This window comes from Mauremys reevesii, linkage group 1 (assembly GCF_016161935.1).
Source record: "Mauremys reevesii isolate NIE-2019 linkage group 1, ASM1616193v1, whole genome shotgun sequence".
NCBI lineage: Eukaryota > Metazoa > Chordata > Testudines > Geoemydidae > Mauremys > Mauremys reevesii.
The window spans coordinates 45,036,344-45,048,568 of NC_052623.1; the positions used below are offsets into that span (position 1 = coordinate 45,036,344).

The 12,225-nt window shown below is 43.9% G+C and overlaps 2 protein-coding genes across 4 annotated transcripts in view; one reads left to right on the top strand and one right to left on the bottom strand.

Moving 5' to 3' along the window:
- CRYL1 (crystallin lambda 1) overlaps positions 1–4,901 on the bottom strand; it is a 94,930-nt gene extending 90,029 nt beyond the window's left edge. The window contains exon 1 of one of the 3 annotated variants that reach the window (XM_039527339.1): positions 4,882–4,901. The gene's annotated coding sequence lies outside the window, so the exon portion shown is untranslated. Of the gene's footprint in view, positions 1–1,249; positions 1,392–4,881 lie in introns of those variants that run through there. The other 2 variants (XM_039527331.1, XM_039527348.1) reach the window with 2 other exon arrangements.
- The window catches only part of IFT88 (intraflagellar transport 88), an 81,536-nt gene continuing 70,772 nt past the window's right edge, over positions 1,462–12,225 (top strand). Inside the window, exons 1-7 of the mRNA XM_039527307.1 lie at positions 1,462–1,608; positions 2,464–2,559; positions 4,089–4,151; positions 6,021–6,077; positions 11,103–11,156; positions 11,838–11,901; positions 11,989–12,058. Coding sequence (XP_039383241.1) covers positions 2,470–2,559; positions 4,089–4,151; positions 6,021–6,077; positions 11,103–11,156; positions 11,838–11,901; positions 11,989–12,058 — 398 coding nt within the window. The 5' untranslated portion in view covers positions 1,462–1,608; positions 2,464–2,469. The remainder of the gene's footprint in view (positions 1,609–2,463; positions 2,560–4,088; positions 4,152–6,020; positions 6,078–11,102; positions 11,157–11,837; positions 11,902–11,988; positions 12,059–12,225) is intronic.

A 12,225-nucleotide genomic window follows, 5' to 3' on the forward strand; every position in this document is an offset into this window, starting at 1 on the left:
CAGCTTCCCTGACGTGGCACAGCTAGAGCCCGGAGCACTGGGGTAGAGGCAGTGGTGAGCTGCAGCCGGTTCGCACCGGATCGCGCGAACCGGTTGTTAAATTTAGAAGCCCCCTTTAGAACCGGCTGTTCCTGGAGGGACAAGTAGTTCCAAAAGGGCTTTTAAATTTAACTAAAACTCTAGCAGCTCCCTACCCTTCCCCCAGCCCCAGGTCACCTCACTCCGCCTCCTCTTCTGAAGCTCCTCCGGCTTCTCCTCCCCCTCCCCAGCTTCCCGCGAATCAGCTGTTCGCGCGAGAAGCCTGGGAGGGCTGAGAAGGAAGCAGCGGCTTCCACCAGGTGAGCTGGGGCTGGGGCCGGGACCGGGGGCGGGAGGAGGGCTCCAGGCGGCGCGCCTCTCGGGTAGGTCCTGGCGAGACTCTGGGGTCGGGCGGCGCAGCTCCTGCCCCCAGAGTCCAGCTGCGACCTCGGCCGGGCGGCGTGGTTCCTGCCGCCGGGTCCGGCCCCCAGGTCCGGGCGGGCGGCACGGTTCCTGCCGCCGGGTCCGGGTGGGCGGCACGGCTCCTGCCCAGTCTCCGGGTCTGGCCCCCGGGTCCCGCTGGGTGGCGTAGCTGTTGCCCAGCCCCCGGGTCTGGCCCCGACCTCAGCCAGGCGGTGCATCTCCTGCCCGGCCCGACCTTGGCCGGGTGGTTCCGGTCCCAGCCCTAGCCCAGCTGGGCCCCCACCTCCAGGTAGCACAGTAAGGGAGCAGGGAGGGGGTGTTGGAAGAGGGCAGGGGAGTTGTAGGGGTGGATTAGTGTCGGGGCAGTCAGAGGGCAGGGAACAGGGGGATTGAACGGGGGCAAGGGTCCTGGGGTGGCAGTCAGGAAGGAGCAGGGGTTGGATGGGCGGTGGGGGGCAGTTAGGGGTAGGGATTCCAGAGACAGTCAGGGGACAGAGAGAAGGGGTGGTTGGATGGTGCAGGGGTCCCTGGGTGTCATCAGGAATGAGAGAAAGGGTTAGATGTGGTGGCAAAGGGCAGTCAGAGGACAGGGAAGGGGGGTAGATAGGGCACGGGTCCTGGGGCTGTCAAGGAACATGGGGGGGTTGGATGGGGCAGGAGTCCCCCCGGGGGGGGCATGACCCCTCATGGGGTGATGAGGAGGAGGGAACCGGTTGTTAGTATTTTGGCAGCTCATCACTGGGTAGAGGAGGCCTCTAACAGCACAGCCCTGTGTAGGGCGCTGCGGAGCAGCACAAACCCCGCTGACCTCTCCGCTTTTTGGCCCCGCTCTTCTCCCGCCCTTCGCTCTGGGAGCAGAAACTGAGGGTCAGGGCAGAGTGTGAGCCACGGCTTCCAGACTTGCTACTGAGCATGCGTCAATCGCTCGCGCACGTTCAGCAAGTGTAGAGCCTGCAGGAGGCTGTTTCTGACGCCACAAGGGCCTGGGCCCGCCGAGTCACTCTCGTCTCCTAGTAACCGGACGCACAGCTCCCTGCCGCTCCGCTTGCCGCGGTGCATTATGGGATGGGATCCTGTGAGCGACCACTGCCCGGAGCCCGTGCGGTGCGGGCCTGTTACCGGCTCCCCTGCTAGCGGGGCCGCAGGGCGGGCGGGCTCCCGGACAAGGTAGCGGGCGGAGCGCTGAGGAGCGGGAAGATAACGGGGCTGGAGTCGATGCAGGAGCAGCTGCGGAGCGGGCTTTGGGCGGGGGCCGTCCTGGGGAACCGGGGGCGAACGGCGTGTGGCGCCGTTACAGTCTAACGGTTTCTTCCCCTCCACTGCCAGTGCCGTGGTCGGGAGCCCTGGCTCTTTGGGCAAGAGCCCATGTCTCCCGCTGGGTCTGTACGCTACGTACCGCAGTGGGGCCCCTTGCCCTCCGGCTGGGTAGGGGCGGGGTAGGGTGACCAGACAGCAAGAGTGAAAAATCGAGGCAGGGGGTGATAGGAGCTCATAAAAATAAGCCCCAAATATTGGGACTGTCCGTCTAAAATCGGGACATCTGGTCACCCTAGGGCACTGGGGTACCCCACATTTGAGGAATCCCACGAGCCCAGCATTGTGTAGCGCTGGTGAGGGGCGCGCGCATTCAGAGACAGGCGTGTGCGAGCTTCAGTTCTGTGTCTCTGCCGTAGATACAGGAATTGCCAGACGAGCTAGAGCATCGGGCCAATTATTAGTCTAGTCTCCTTGCCCCGGGTACTTCAGATCTGCTCAGAAGCTCGTTGACTTCAGCGGGGCTTGCTACTTTTTCAAACAGACTAGGTTTCAAGGGGACTATGTCCCTTTAAGTCTGTGTTGAAGTTTTTTGTCAGGGTTTAATTCGAAACCCGCTGAAGTCAGGGTTCGATTTCAGTGAGGTTTGGATTAGGTCTAAAGTTTTAGTTCTTGTGGACGAAAAAAAGCTTAGTACTATTCATAATTTTCCAATTGTAAGGAGACTTATGATAATGCTGAGAAAGTATTTGGCATAATGTTTCTCAGGTAAAAATGATGCAAAATGTCCACCTGGCACCTAAAGCAGATGAAGATGATCTTTATTCTGGCTACAATGACTATAACCCCACCTTTGACACAGAGGTAAAACTACTTACCATTTCTCAGTTATATATGTGTATGATATAAGGTAATCTTCACATGGAGTTGGCATTCTGATGGTGCTTTAGATATGATCAGAAACAAACCAGCAAGCATTGCTGCTTTGTAGTTTTCCTCCACCCATCCATCCAGATTTATCAAAAGTCTCAGAGATCATTTTGAGTGGTTATAATTTCATTGCTGGTTTTCTATTCTGAGATAGTTTTGTTATGCACCTTCAACCAGTGTCTATTTGCTGTGAAGATTAGAATTTATGAAATATTAAATTGTAACTGTTTAAAAGCAGAGATTTAGTAGGTTTGTGTTTTGACATCTGGGATGAAATCCTAGCTCCATTGAATTCTATGGGAGTTTTGACATCACCTTCAATGGGACCACATTGTGATTTTCTTTGAGTCAAGTGTACATATTAAATGGAATAAAATCACTAATTTGTCAAAATAAAATTATATTTGGAACATTACTGTTGCATAAAATCATTTTAACCCAATTAAATAAGAATGCAGACTAAGCATTCAGTTAATAGCTTCTATTCAGTGTTGAACTACTTGAACTTATTAGGTCCAGTATTCTAGAACTCATTTCTTTTCCCTAAAGCTGTCCCTCACCACATGTACCTATATATTTCTATGATTCTGTGATTTCATAAGTGATGTAAAACAGCTTTGGAGCGGAGCCCGAAGCTGGAGCGCGGAGCAGCTCCAGAGCAGTGGAGCTGCAGGTTTTTGCCTGGAGCTGGAGTGGAGCCGGAAAAAGACATAATAGGTCATGTAGTTCATTGATCATTATAGTGTATTTTCAATGTACTATATCCTCCTCCATAAGCTAGTAAGATTTATACTACATCCTGCATGTTTAAATATAAAAATAGTGGAATACCTAGTATATGTTTATGGAATAGCAATGAGAGATGCACACTAGGATCAGTTAAGCATTCAAATTAGCGCCTGTATAGCCCTTTAGACAGAAATAAAAATGCTGTGTATGGTAACTACTAAGTATTATAAATCAAGCTCAATTTTCTCCCAGTGTTTTACTATTCTTCAATGGTTACTCTGTTTTGACATTGCTCTGTGTAAACTAAAAGTTCTTTAAGTGGTATAATCATAGCTTATTGACACTACAAACTGTAATTTGGCAATATCCAAGGGCATCCAAACGCAGGGGCTAGTGCCCCCACAGTGGAAATATTGTGGGGTCCCCACCCTCACGTATATTTGTGCATGCCTGGTGGGGATGAAGGGAGGCAGAGGTGAGAGTGGGAACAAGAGGGGCTGAAGGCACTGCAGCAGGGCCCAAAATCAGGCCTGGGAGCAGATATGAACTCCCAAGCTCCCCTTTCCAGCCTGGAACTGTCCCCCTCCCCTCCACCTGCCAGCCAAGTTTTAGTACCTCCCCTCACTCCCTCTCCTATTCCTCATCTCCCAAGCAATAGTAAAGCACTGTAGGAGCAAATTACTTATTTTTATTTGTTGTCTTTGGATAGTTCTTACATTATTGTTTTGTTTCAGGATTTAGAAAATGACACCGCTTTTCAGCAGGCTGTGAGAACTAGTCATGGTAGAAGACCCCCAGTAAGTAAATTTTAAAATATATTGTAATATTTCTAAACATTCTCAGGAGATCTGGATTCTAATCTTGGCTCAATGCAAGAAATGCATTTTAGAAATGCATTGAGACTGAGACTTGCCTTTGGGCAAGTCTCAGTCTCAATGCATTTCTAAAATGACAATAGAATGTTTAGCCATTTATGTGAGATATAAGGCCGAAATTATTAGAGCTACAGCATGAGATTTTAAACTTCCACCATACAGTAAGTATAGTTCTTATACATGATTATTTTTTAAATATTTGGATGGGGAAAAGTCAACCTGTGGAACCCTTTTCCAGAGGATGTTGTGAAGGCCAAGACTAACAGGGTTCAAAAAAGAATTAGATAAATTCATGGAGGATAGGTCCATCAATAGCTATTAACCAGGATGGGCAGGGATGGCGTCCCTACGCTCTGCTTTCCAGAAGCTGGGAATGGGCAACAGCAGATGGATCACTTGATGGTTCTCTGTTCTGTTCATTCCCTCTGGGGAACCTGGCATTTGCCACTGTTGGAAGACAGGATACTGGGCTTTGGTCTGACCCAGTTTGGCTGTTCTTGTGTTTATCTGTCAGGGGGTGAGCCTCTCAAACACACCCCTATGTGCCTTTCCCCTGGGTTCTTTCAATCAGTTACCAGATTTACATTGACTCAAGAGCATGCACCCCTCTGTGGGGTCTGATTTTATTAAGTTTCTACAAAATGTGACTTACCTGGTGGAACTAACAAAAGTCACCTTCCTCTGGCTCCTTATAAGACTCCTCGTCTGCTCTTTGTCCCATTTCAGGAGACCTCCTCCTGGAGCTGAGGTTATGCTTCAGACAGTCCCTCCTGGGCAGCAGGATATACATTAATGAAACAGCCAGTCAGTCAGTCTCCTAGCAACAGCCTCAGCCCTCCTTCTTGGGTCTGGGTTATAATTTAGGCAGCTGTAGGGCCTTAGCCAGCTTCTGCCTCAACTGGCCCCTTTTTCATCAGTTAATCCTGATGTTACCATGATCCAGCAGGCAGCCTTCTTTCTTCAGTGTCTGTAGGCAGCTCCCTGAGATGACAGAGGAGACAGCATTTATGCTGGTCCCCTTCTCCCAGCTCATTCCCAATTGGTGGAGGAATGGTGGAGCCTTGCTCCGCCCTCTCTGCAAGGATCCTGCCCCAGGCCCTTAAAGATACAATGACAGGATTTCCTTCCAGGCACTGTTCATTCCCAGGACCGCTTCCTCTACATATCCCATCTAGATCTTTATGTTGGATCCTTCAAACCCTTAAAAAGGACATGGCAAAGTGTCCTGACCACTAAGCACTACTGCCTTATTCCTATACAATAAAATGAGCCAGATACTGATTAGAATGAAATAACAGATTCTAAAGCGTCCCTGCATAATGCATCAATCCAGAAGGAAGTTGGCCTTGACATACCTCAAAGGTGGGATGGAGAATGGAGTATAATATACCAAACTCTGGAGTGTTGTTGCAATTTAATTTTATTCAGATAACTTTGGTTGCTTTTATTTAGTTATAACTTCAAAACTCTTACATCCTTTTTCAAAAGAAATGGAAAATTGACATATAGACCTTACTTTTGAAATGTATATTCTGTTGCAAGGACTGTGTGCTTCTAAATAAGAGCTGAACCCGTTAAGAATCATGTGCAATTTAATCATCAGAAAGGTACATATTTTAAAGCGGGAGCTATGATTTATACAAATAAAACTGAACATAGAGACATCACTATAGAACTTTATGTACTTTTTTAATGCATGATCATTTCTGTGAACTTGTTTTATTAACCTATGTAAAAAGACAGAGTAATCATATTTGGATTAATTATGGTTTGTTTGTTTTTTTTACCAAGATAACAGCCAAAATTCCAGGCACATCAGCTTCACGGCCTTTAGCTACAGGGTTTGGGGTAAGTTTTAGTTCTGTGTTTTAAACTTAATCAAAGAGAAGCTCTACCTGGGTCTTGAGTCTATACAACCCTCTAAAGCCTATGTTCAGTGTTGTCTCTTTTTGTCCCAATCCTTTCCTCCGGTGAGCCACACTCATTGCTTAACTTTGAATATCAGCAGCTGCGCACTTGGATAAGGCACAGTTACTGATTTTTCAAGATACTTGACAGTGCTTCCTAGGTACTATATTAGAGGACAGAATTCAACATTAAAGGTTTGATTGAATTTGCTTTGAAATTGACGGGAAGACTTCCATTGACTGCAGTGGGAGTTGGACTGCACCCTTTGTGTTTATGTGGTGGTCAGTTTTGGAGTATGCTATAGAAATTGCATGATGCTAAGGTAAATATTAAATTTTAAAGAATTTTCAAATTACATTTAATTTTATACAGATTTCTTTTGAGTTCTTAAACCCTAAATATAGACAAGATCATTTGAATAATTATTCATTACTTTAATTATAGCTATATTTGATGCCTAATTTCTCTTCGGTCATCTTGTGGATCCCACTGCCATTGCAAGATTAAATTGGAAGGAACATTCTTGAGTGCTTTTTATCCAGTCCTATTTAAATAACTCAAGCAATGGAACTACCTTTATGAACTATTCCACAGTGAATTGGACTTCTGTTTGGAAATTTTTCCCAATAGTCGTAATTTTCCTGTTGTCTAATTTGATGTCATCACTTCCAGTTACACTCTCTCGGAACACCTTAAAATTCCTCATCCTCCTCAGTGTTTAGACCCTTTAAGTATGTGCTTCTCTAGACAGGTATATTGCTTTAGCTATCTCTTAGGCAAGCTCACTGGTTAGAATTTTCAAAAGCACCTAAGTCCCATTGAAAGTCACTGCACTGTAGACTTTCCTCTTCCCCTGCCCTTTGATCTGGACAAACCCCCTTACCAGATTATTTTTCCTCCCAACACTCATAGTTGTGGATATTTAGTGTAGTAATTAGTGGTGTTTGGAGAAATTAGTTTGGTAAAGGGCTGCGTTCAGAGGGGCAGTTCCCATGGTAAGGGAAGGCTGGCATTATTATTATTTGTATTATAGCAGGTAAGGGCTCCAGTCATGGACCAGGACCCCGTTGTGCTAGGCACTGTACAAACATGGAACAAAAAGACACGCCCTGCCTCAAAGAGTTTACAGATTGCATTGGTTAACACCAGAAAGAAGAGTGATGCAGTAATCAAGATGCAATATAGTGAGAGTACAGGTTTTAACTGTGTGGCTAGATAGGAAAGGACGTATCTTAAATATCACTGGTCTACAATTTTTGAGAAGTCGTCTGCTTCAGAGATAAAATGTGCTATTTATTACGTATTTTGATGTGCTGAATTCAAATATGACAATTAAAACAACTGATTGGCTACTGTTTCTAAGATATTTAAGTTTTTACATTTTATGTCTATGTATATTGTGTAGATAGTAGAGTTTTAATCATAAATTGTAAACCTAGGTCTTTTCATGTGTTTATGGTTGCTTTACATGATAATATTTCACCTGTCCTGTTTATGTAACACTTTTAAAAATCAGCAAAAGGTTTATATAACTAAAATTTATTATGAAACAAAAGGCAAAAAACTATTATGTACGTAGTTTAGTACTATTCAGTGTCTACTCGGCGCTTCTTGGCTTGTCTCTTGTATTCATTAAATGGAGCATCTCTTGTCACTGTCCAGCAATAGTTTGCAAGCATTGATGGGCTCCATTTGCCCTGATAGCATTTCTCCATTGTTGCAGTGTCCTGGTGAAATTGCTCACCGTGCTCGTCGCTCACTGCTCCGCAGTTCAGTGGAAAAAAATCTAGATGAGAGTGCAAAAAATGTATCTTTAGTGACATGTTGCAACCAAGGCTTTTGTATGCCTTGAGGAGGTTTTCCACCAACAACCTGTAGTTGTCTGCCTTGTTGTTTCCGAGAAAATTTATTGCCACTAACTGGAAGGCTTTCCATGCCGTCTTTTCCTTGCCACGCAGTGCATGGTCAAATGCATCATCTCGAAGAAGTTCACGAATCTGAGGACCAACAAAGACACCTTCCTTTATCTTAGCTTCACTTAACCTTGGAAATTTTCCATGGAGGTACTTGAAAGCTGCTTGTGTTTTGTCAATGGCCTTGACAAAGTTCTTCATCAGACCCAGCTTGATGTGTAAGGGTGGTAACAAAATCTTCCTTGATTCAACAAGTGGTGGATGCTGAACACTTTTCCTCCCAGGCTCCAATGACTGTCGGAGTGGCCAATCTTTCTTGATGTAGTGGGAATCTCTTGCACGACTATCCCATTCGCAGAGAAAACAGCAGTACTTTGTGTATCCAGTCTGCAGACCAAGCAAGAGAGCAACAACCTTCAAATCGCCACAAAGCTGCCACTGATGTTGGTCATAGTTTATGCATCTCAAAAGTGGTTTCATGTTGTCATAGGTTTCCTTCATATGGACTGCATGACCAACTGGAATTGATGGCAAAACATTGCCATTATGCAGTAAAACAGCTTTAAGACTAGTCTTCGATGACTCAATGAACAGTCTCCACTCATCTGGATCGTGAACGATGTTGAGGGCTGCCATCACACTATCGATGTTGTTGCAGGCTACAAGATCACCTTCCATGAAGAAGAATGGGACAAAATCCTTTTGACGGTCACGGAACATGGAAACCCTAACATCACCTGCCAGGAGATTCCACTGCTGTAGTCTGGAGCCCAACAGCTCTGCCTTACTCTTGGGTAGTTCCAAATCCCTGACAAGGTCATTCAGTTCACCTTGTGTTATGAGGTGTGGTTCAGAGGAGGAGGATGGGAGAAAATGTGGGTCCTATGACATTGATGGTTCAGGACCAGAAGTTTCATCCTCTTCCTCATCTGACTCAAGTGAGAATGATTCTGGTGCATCAGGAACCGGCAGTCCTTCTCCATGGGGTACTGGGCGTATAGCTGATGGAATGTTTGGATAATGCACAGTCCACTTTTTCTTCTTTGACACACCTTTCCCAACTAGAGGCACCATGCAGAAGTAACAATTGCTGGTATGATCTGTTGGCTCTCTCCAAATCATTGGCACTGCAAAAGGCATAGATTTCCTTTTCCTGTTCAACCACTGGCGAAGATTTGTTGCACAAGTGTTGCAGCATATGTGTGGGGCCCACCTCTTGTCCTGATCTCCAATTTTGCAGCCAAAATAAAGGTGATAGGCTTTCTTAACCATAGTGGTTATACTGCGCTTTTGTGATGCAAAACATCACCGCAAACATAGCAGAAGTTATCTGCACTGTTCACACCAGTACGAGACATCTCTGCTTACTTTGGCTAAACAGAAATGTGTCCCTTTGCAAAATCAAACACTGACAAATAAGAGAGCACGACACTATGATTTCTAGAGTTGATATAGGGCAATTTGTTCAGCAGAGTGATGTAAGCTTCGTTATGATTGCATCATCCATGACTTCTAGGAATAACATGATGCAATTCAGATCATGTATGATGCAATACCAGCTTCAGATTGCATCATTCATTGTTTTGCCTAAAAAGCAAGTACTGTCCAAACCGAGTCATAGATTTATTCATAGATTCAGTCAAAGATGTATTTTAGTCATTTCTGGTTTAAATTGAGATCCCTTCCCTTTATAACTCGCTTATCCTCCGCTATTCCCAAGTCAAGGGTCGTATATACTGACCCAATAGCATAACATGAAAACTAGAGCCAATCAACAATTTTAAGCATCATTTTCGTTCTCAGTGACCCAGAATTAGTAAAGTTTGACTACATTTATTTCAGAAGCATTTTGCCTGTAGAGCAGTGTAGCTTATTCAGAAAGAATCTCTAGTGGGACAGAGTTTAAACTGTGGTGCACGGTCTATGGTATACAGTAGTTATCACAATAGTAAGGTGAGGAGACATAGATGGTCTTTACTGTTAGGAGACTTGACAGCAAGTAAATAAAAAGTTGTATGTGTTATGCATGCAGCAGCCGTAACTGTTTATAAATGAAGATGCTTAAGTGGCAGGGAAGGGGGTAGAAGTGTATCTGCTGATGGAGAACATATTAACAATTAGCTGTTGCAAATTAACCCTTTATATACCTTTTCTGTTGTAGAATAAAATCTGACAGAAAAGCATAGCTCACAGTGAAGAAGCTTTTATGGGCACGTGGCCCCATTTTATTAGGTTTAGGTTAGGGATGTAAAATGTTAATCGGTTAACTGGCCCCCAGCTGCACTCAGCCGGCTGGATGGCCAGCTGACCCCAGCCCCATGGCTGGCTGGCTGACCCTAGCTCCTGCCTTGACGGCCAGAACAACCCCGGCTCCTTTCCCTTTAATCGATTAACCCTTTAAACAATAGAATTTTAATAGTTTAAACGGTTAACTTTTTAAACAATATTTACATCTCTAGTTTAGGTATAAAGCATATAACTTACAGTTATAACATGATCAATAGCCAAAGTCCTCCTAAATCTAATTAAAAAATAAAAACTACCTATTGTACTGGGTCTATCAGGATGCACCTACTAATGTTTGTGTTGACTGACAATTAAAAAAAAAAGTCAGTCATGAAATGTATGACTGCCATGGACAAATTTCAACCAGAGCCCATTAAAAACTGATTAACAGAGACTAAACAAAAAGTATACAGAAAATTCAAAGGGCGTAAAATCTGTGAAATTTTACAAGGCTTATCTCTTACTTCTAGAGTAAAACAGGAATTTATTTAAATTTTAAATCCATTTTAGAACTCAACCATAACTATGGAGTTGCTACCAGGTACCTTCATAATATTTATGCCCTACAGTGGAAGCATATCCTGCCTCAGTGAAATCAATGGGAGTTTTGCTATTGATTTCAAGGGGAGCAGGATCATATCCTAAAGTTGTACATTCATGCAACTGAAACGACTACATATTTAAGTATTTATAGTTTTGGTTCTAAACTTCTAAAGTAGAAAAAGATCTTAAGATTGTTAATTTTAATTTTTTTTTATTTTGGTAGTCAAAGACTGTATTATCGTCATCAATGGGAAGACCAATGACAGGAGCTATACAGGTAATATTTTATTGACTTTGAGTGTGGGCTCAGTATGCTGAAGTTATACTGTGAATGTTCTCTTTTTAATGAAAATGTTCCAGGAAGTGGATATGCTGTCTCTTTGCCAGCTATGAACTCTCCCAAGCTTGGAGATTTCTCAGCTACTGAATTACAGCTGGTTTCTAGACAGCTTGTGCCTCTTTGTCTTGTCCAATTCGACTCAATCTGACCCACAATTTCTCAGGGCTCTCAATCCTTGCTGCCCAGGAAAAAAAGAACTCTGACATTCACATGGCAGCATGTGACAGCACATTACAGAGCTACTAGTCTAACAGGCCAGCCCTTAAGAAGAATATTTTAAAAATCAGAGACAATTACATGGCATATGTTAAAATTATCAGCAACAAAAAAGATTAGGGTTATCTATGTAAAAAGGCAATGTTTGTTTGTAACTTTTATTACTTAAAAATAATTCCAATATGTATTTTGCTACTGTAGAGTCTGCTACAATATACCTAAGGGTTGTGAAAGACCCTGGTCAGTGTAAACGAGGCTTACTAGTGCTAAGTCGGTCTGTATCAACCATAAAACATGCTTCCCACTTACGTTCGAATATGTAACTCATCCCCCTGCTTTTTCCCCATTTTTGGTTTTCAGAATATTTTCAATCATAAAAAAGTTTTTTTCTTTTAATTTAAGGATGGAGTTGCTCGACCTCTGACAGCAGTTCATGCAGCAGGTTACACTAAAGCAGCTTTGAGAGGTAGGATGGCTAGAATTCACTGTCTGTCATGGAATTCACTGTCTGTCATAGAATTTACTGTTCTCAGTGCCATGTGTTAATTTGCAGGTTCTGTATTTGATCCCCTTGGTCAAGCAAGAGGTCCTGCTCCTCCTCTAGAAATGAAAAATGAAGATACGTATGTAGCCACATTTTTTTTCTGTTTTGCAACAAATGCTTCCAGCATTCTTAGAAAAATTACAACAACATGGTACTCAGGAAGTCTAGGGGCCAGATTCTTTTTCTGCAGGAAGAGGCCCAGATCCTGCAAACATGCACAAGCTTAACTTTACTAGATTTCATAGA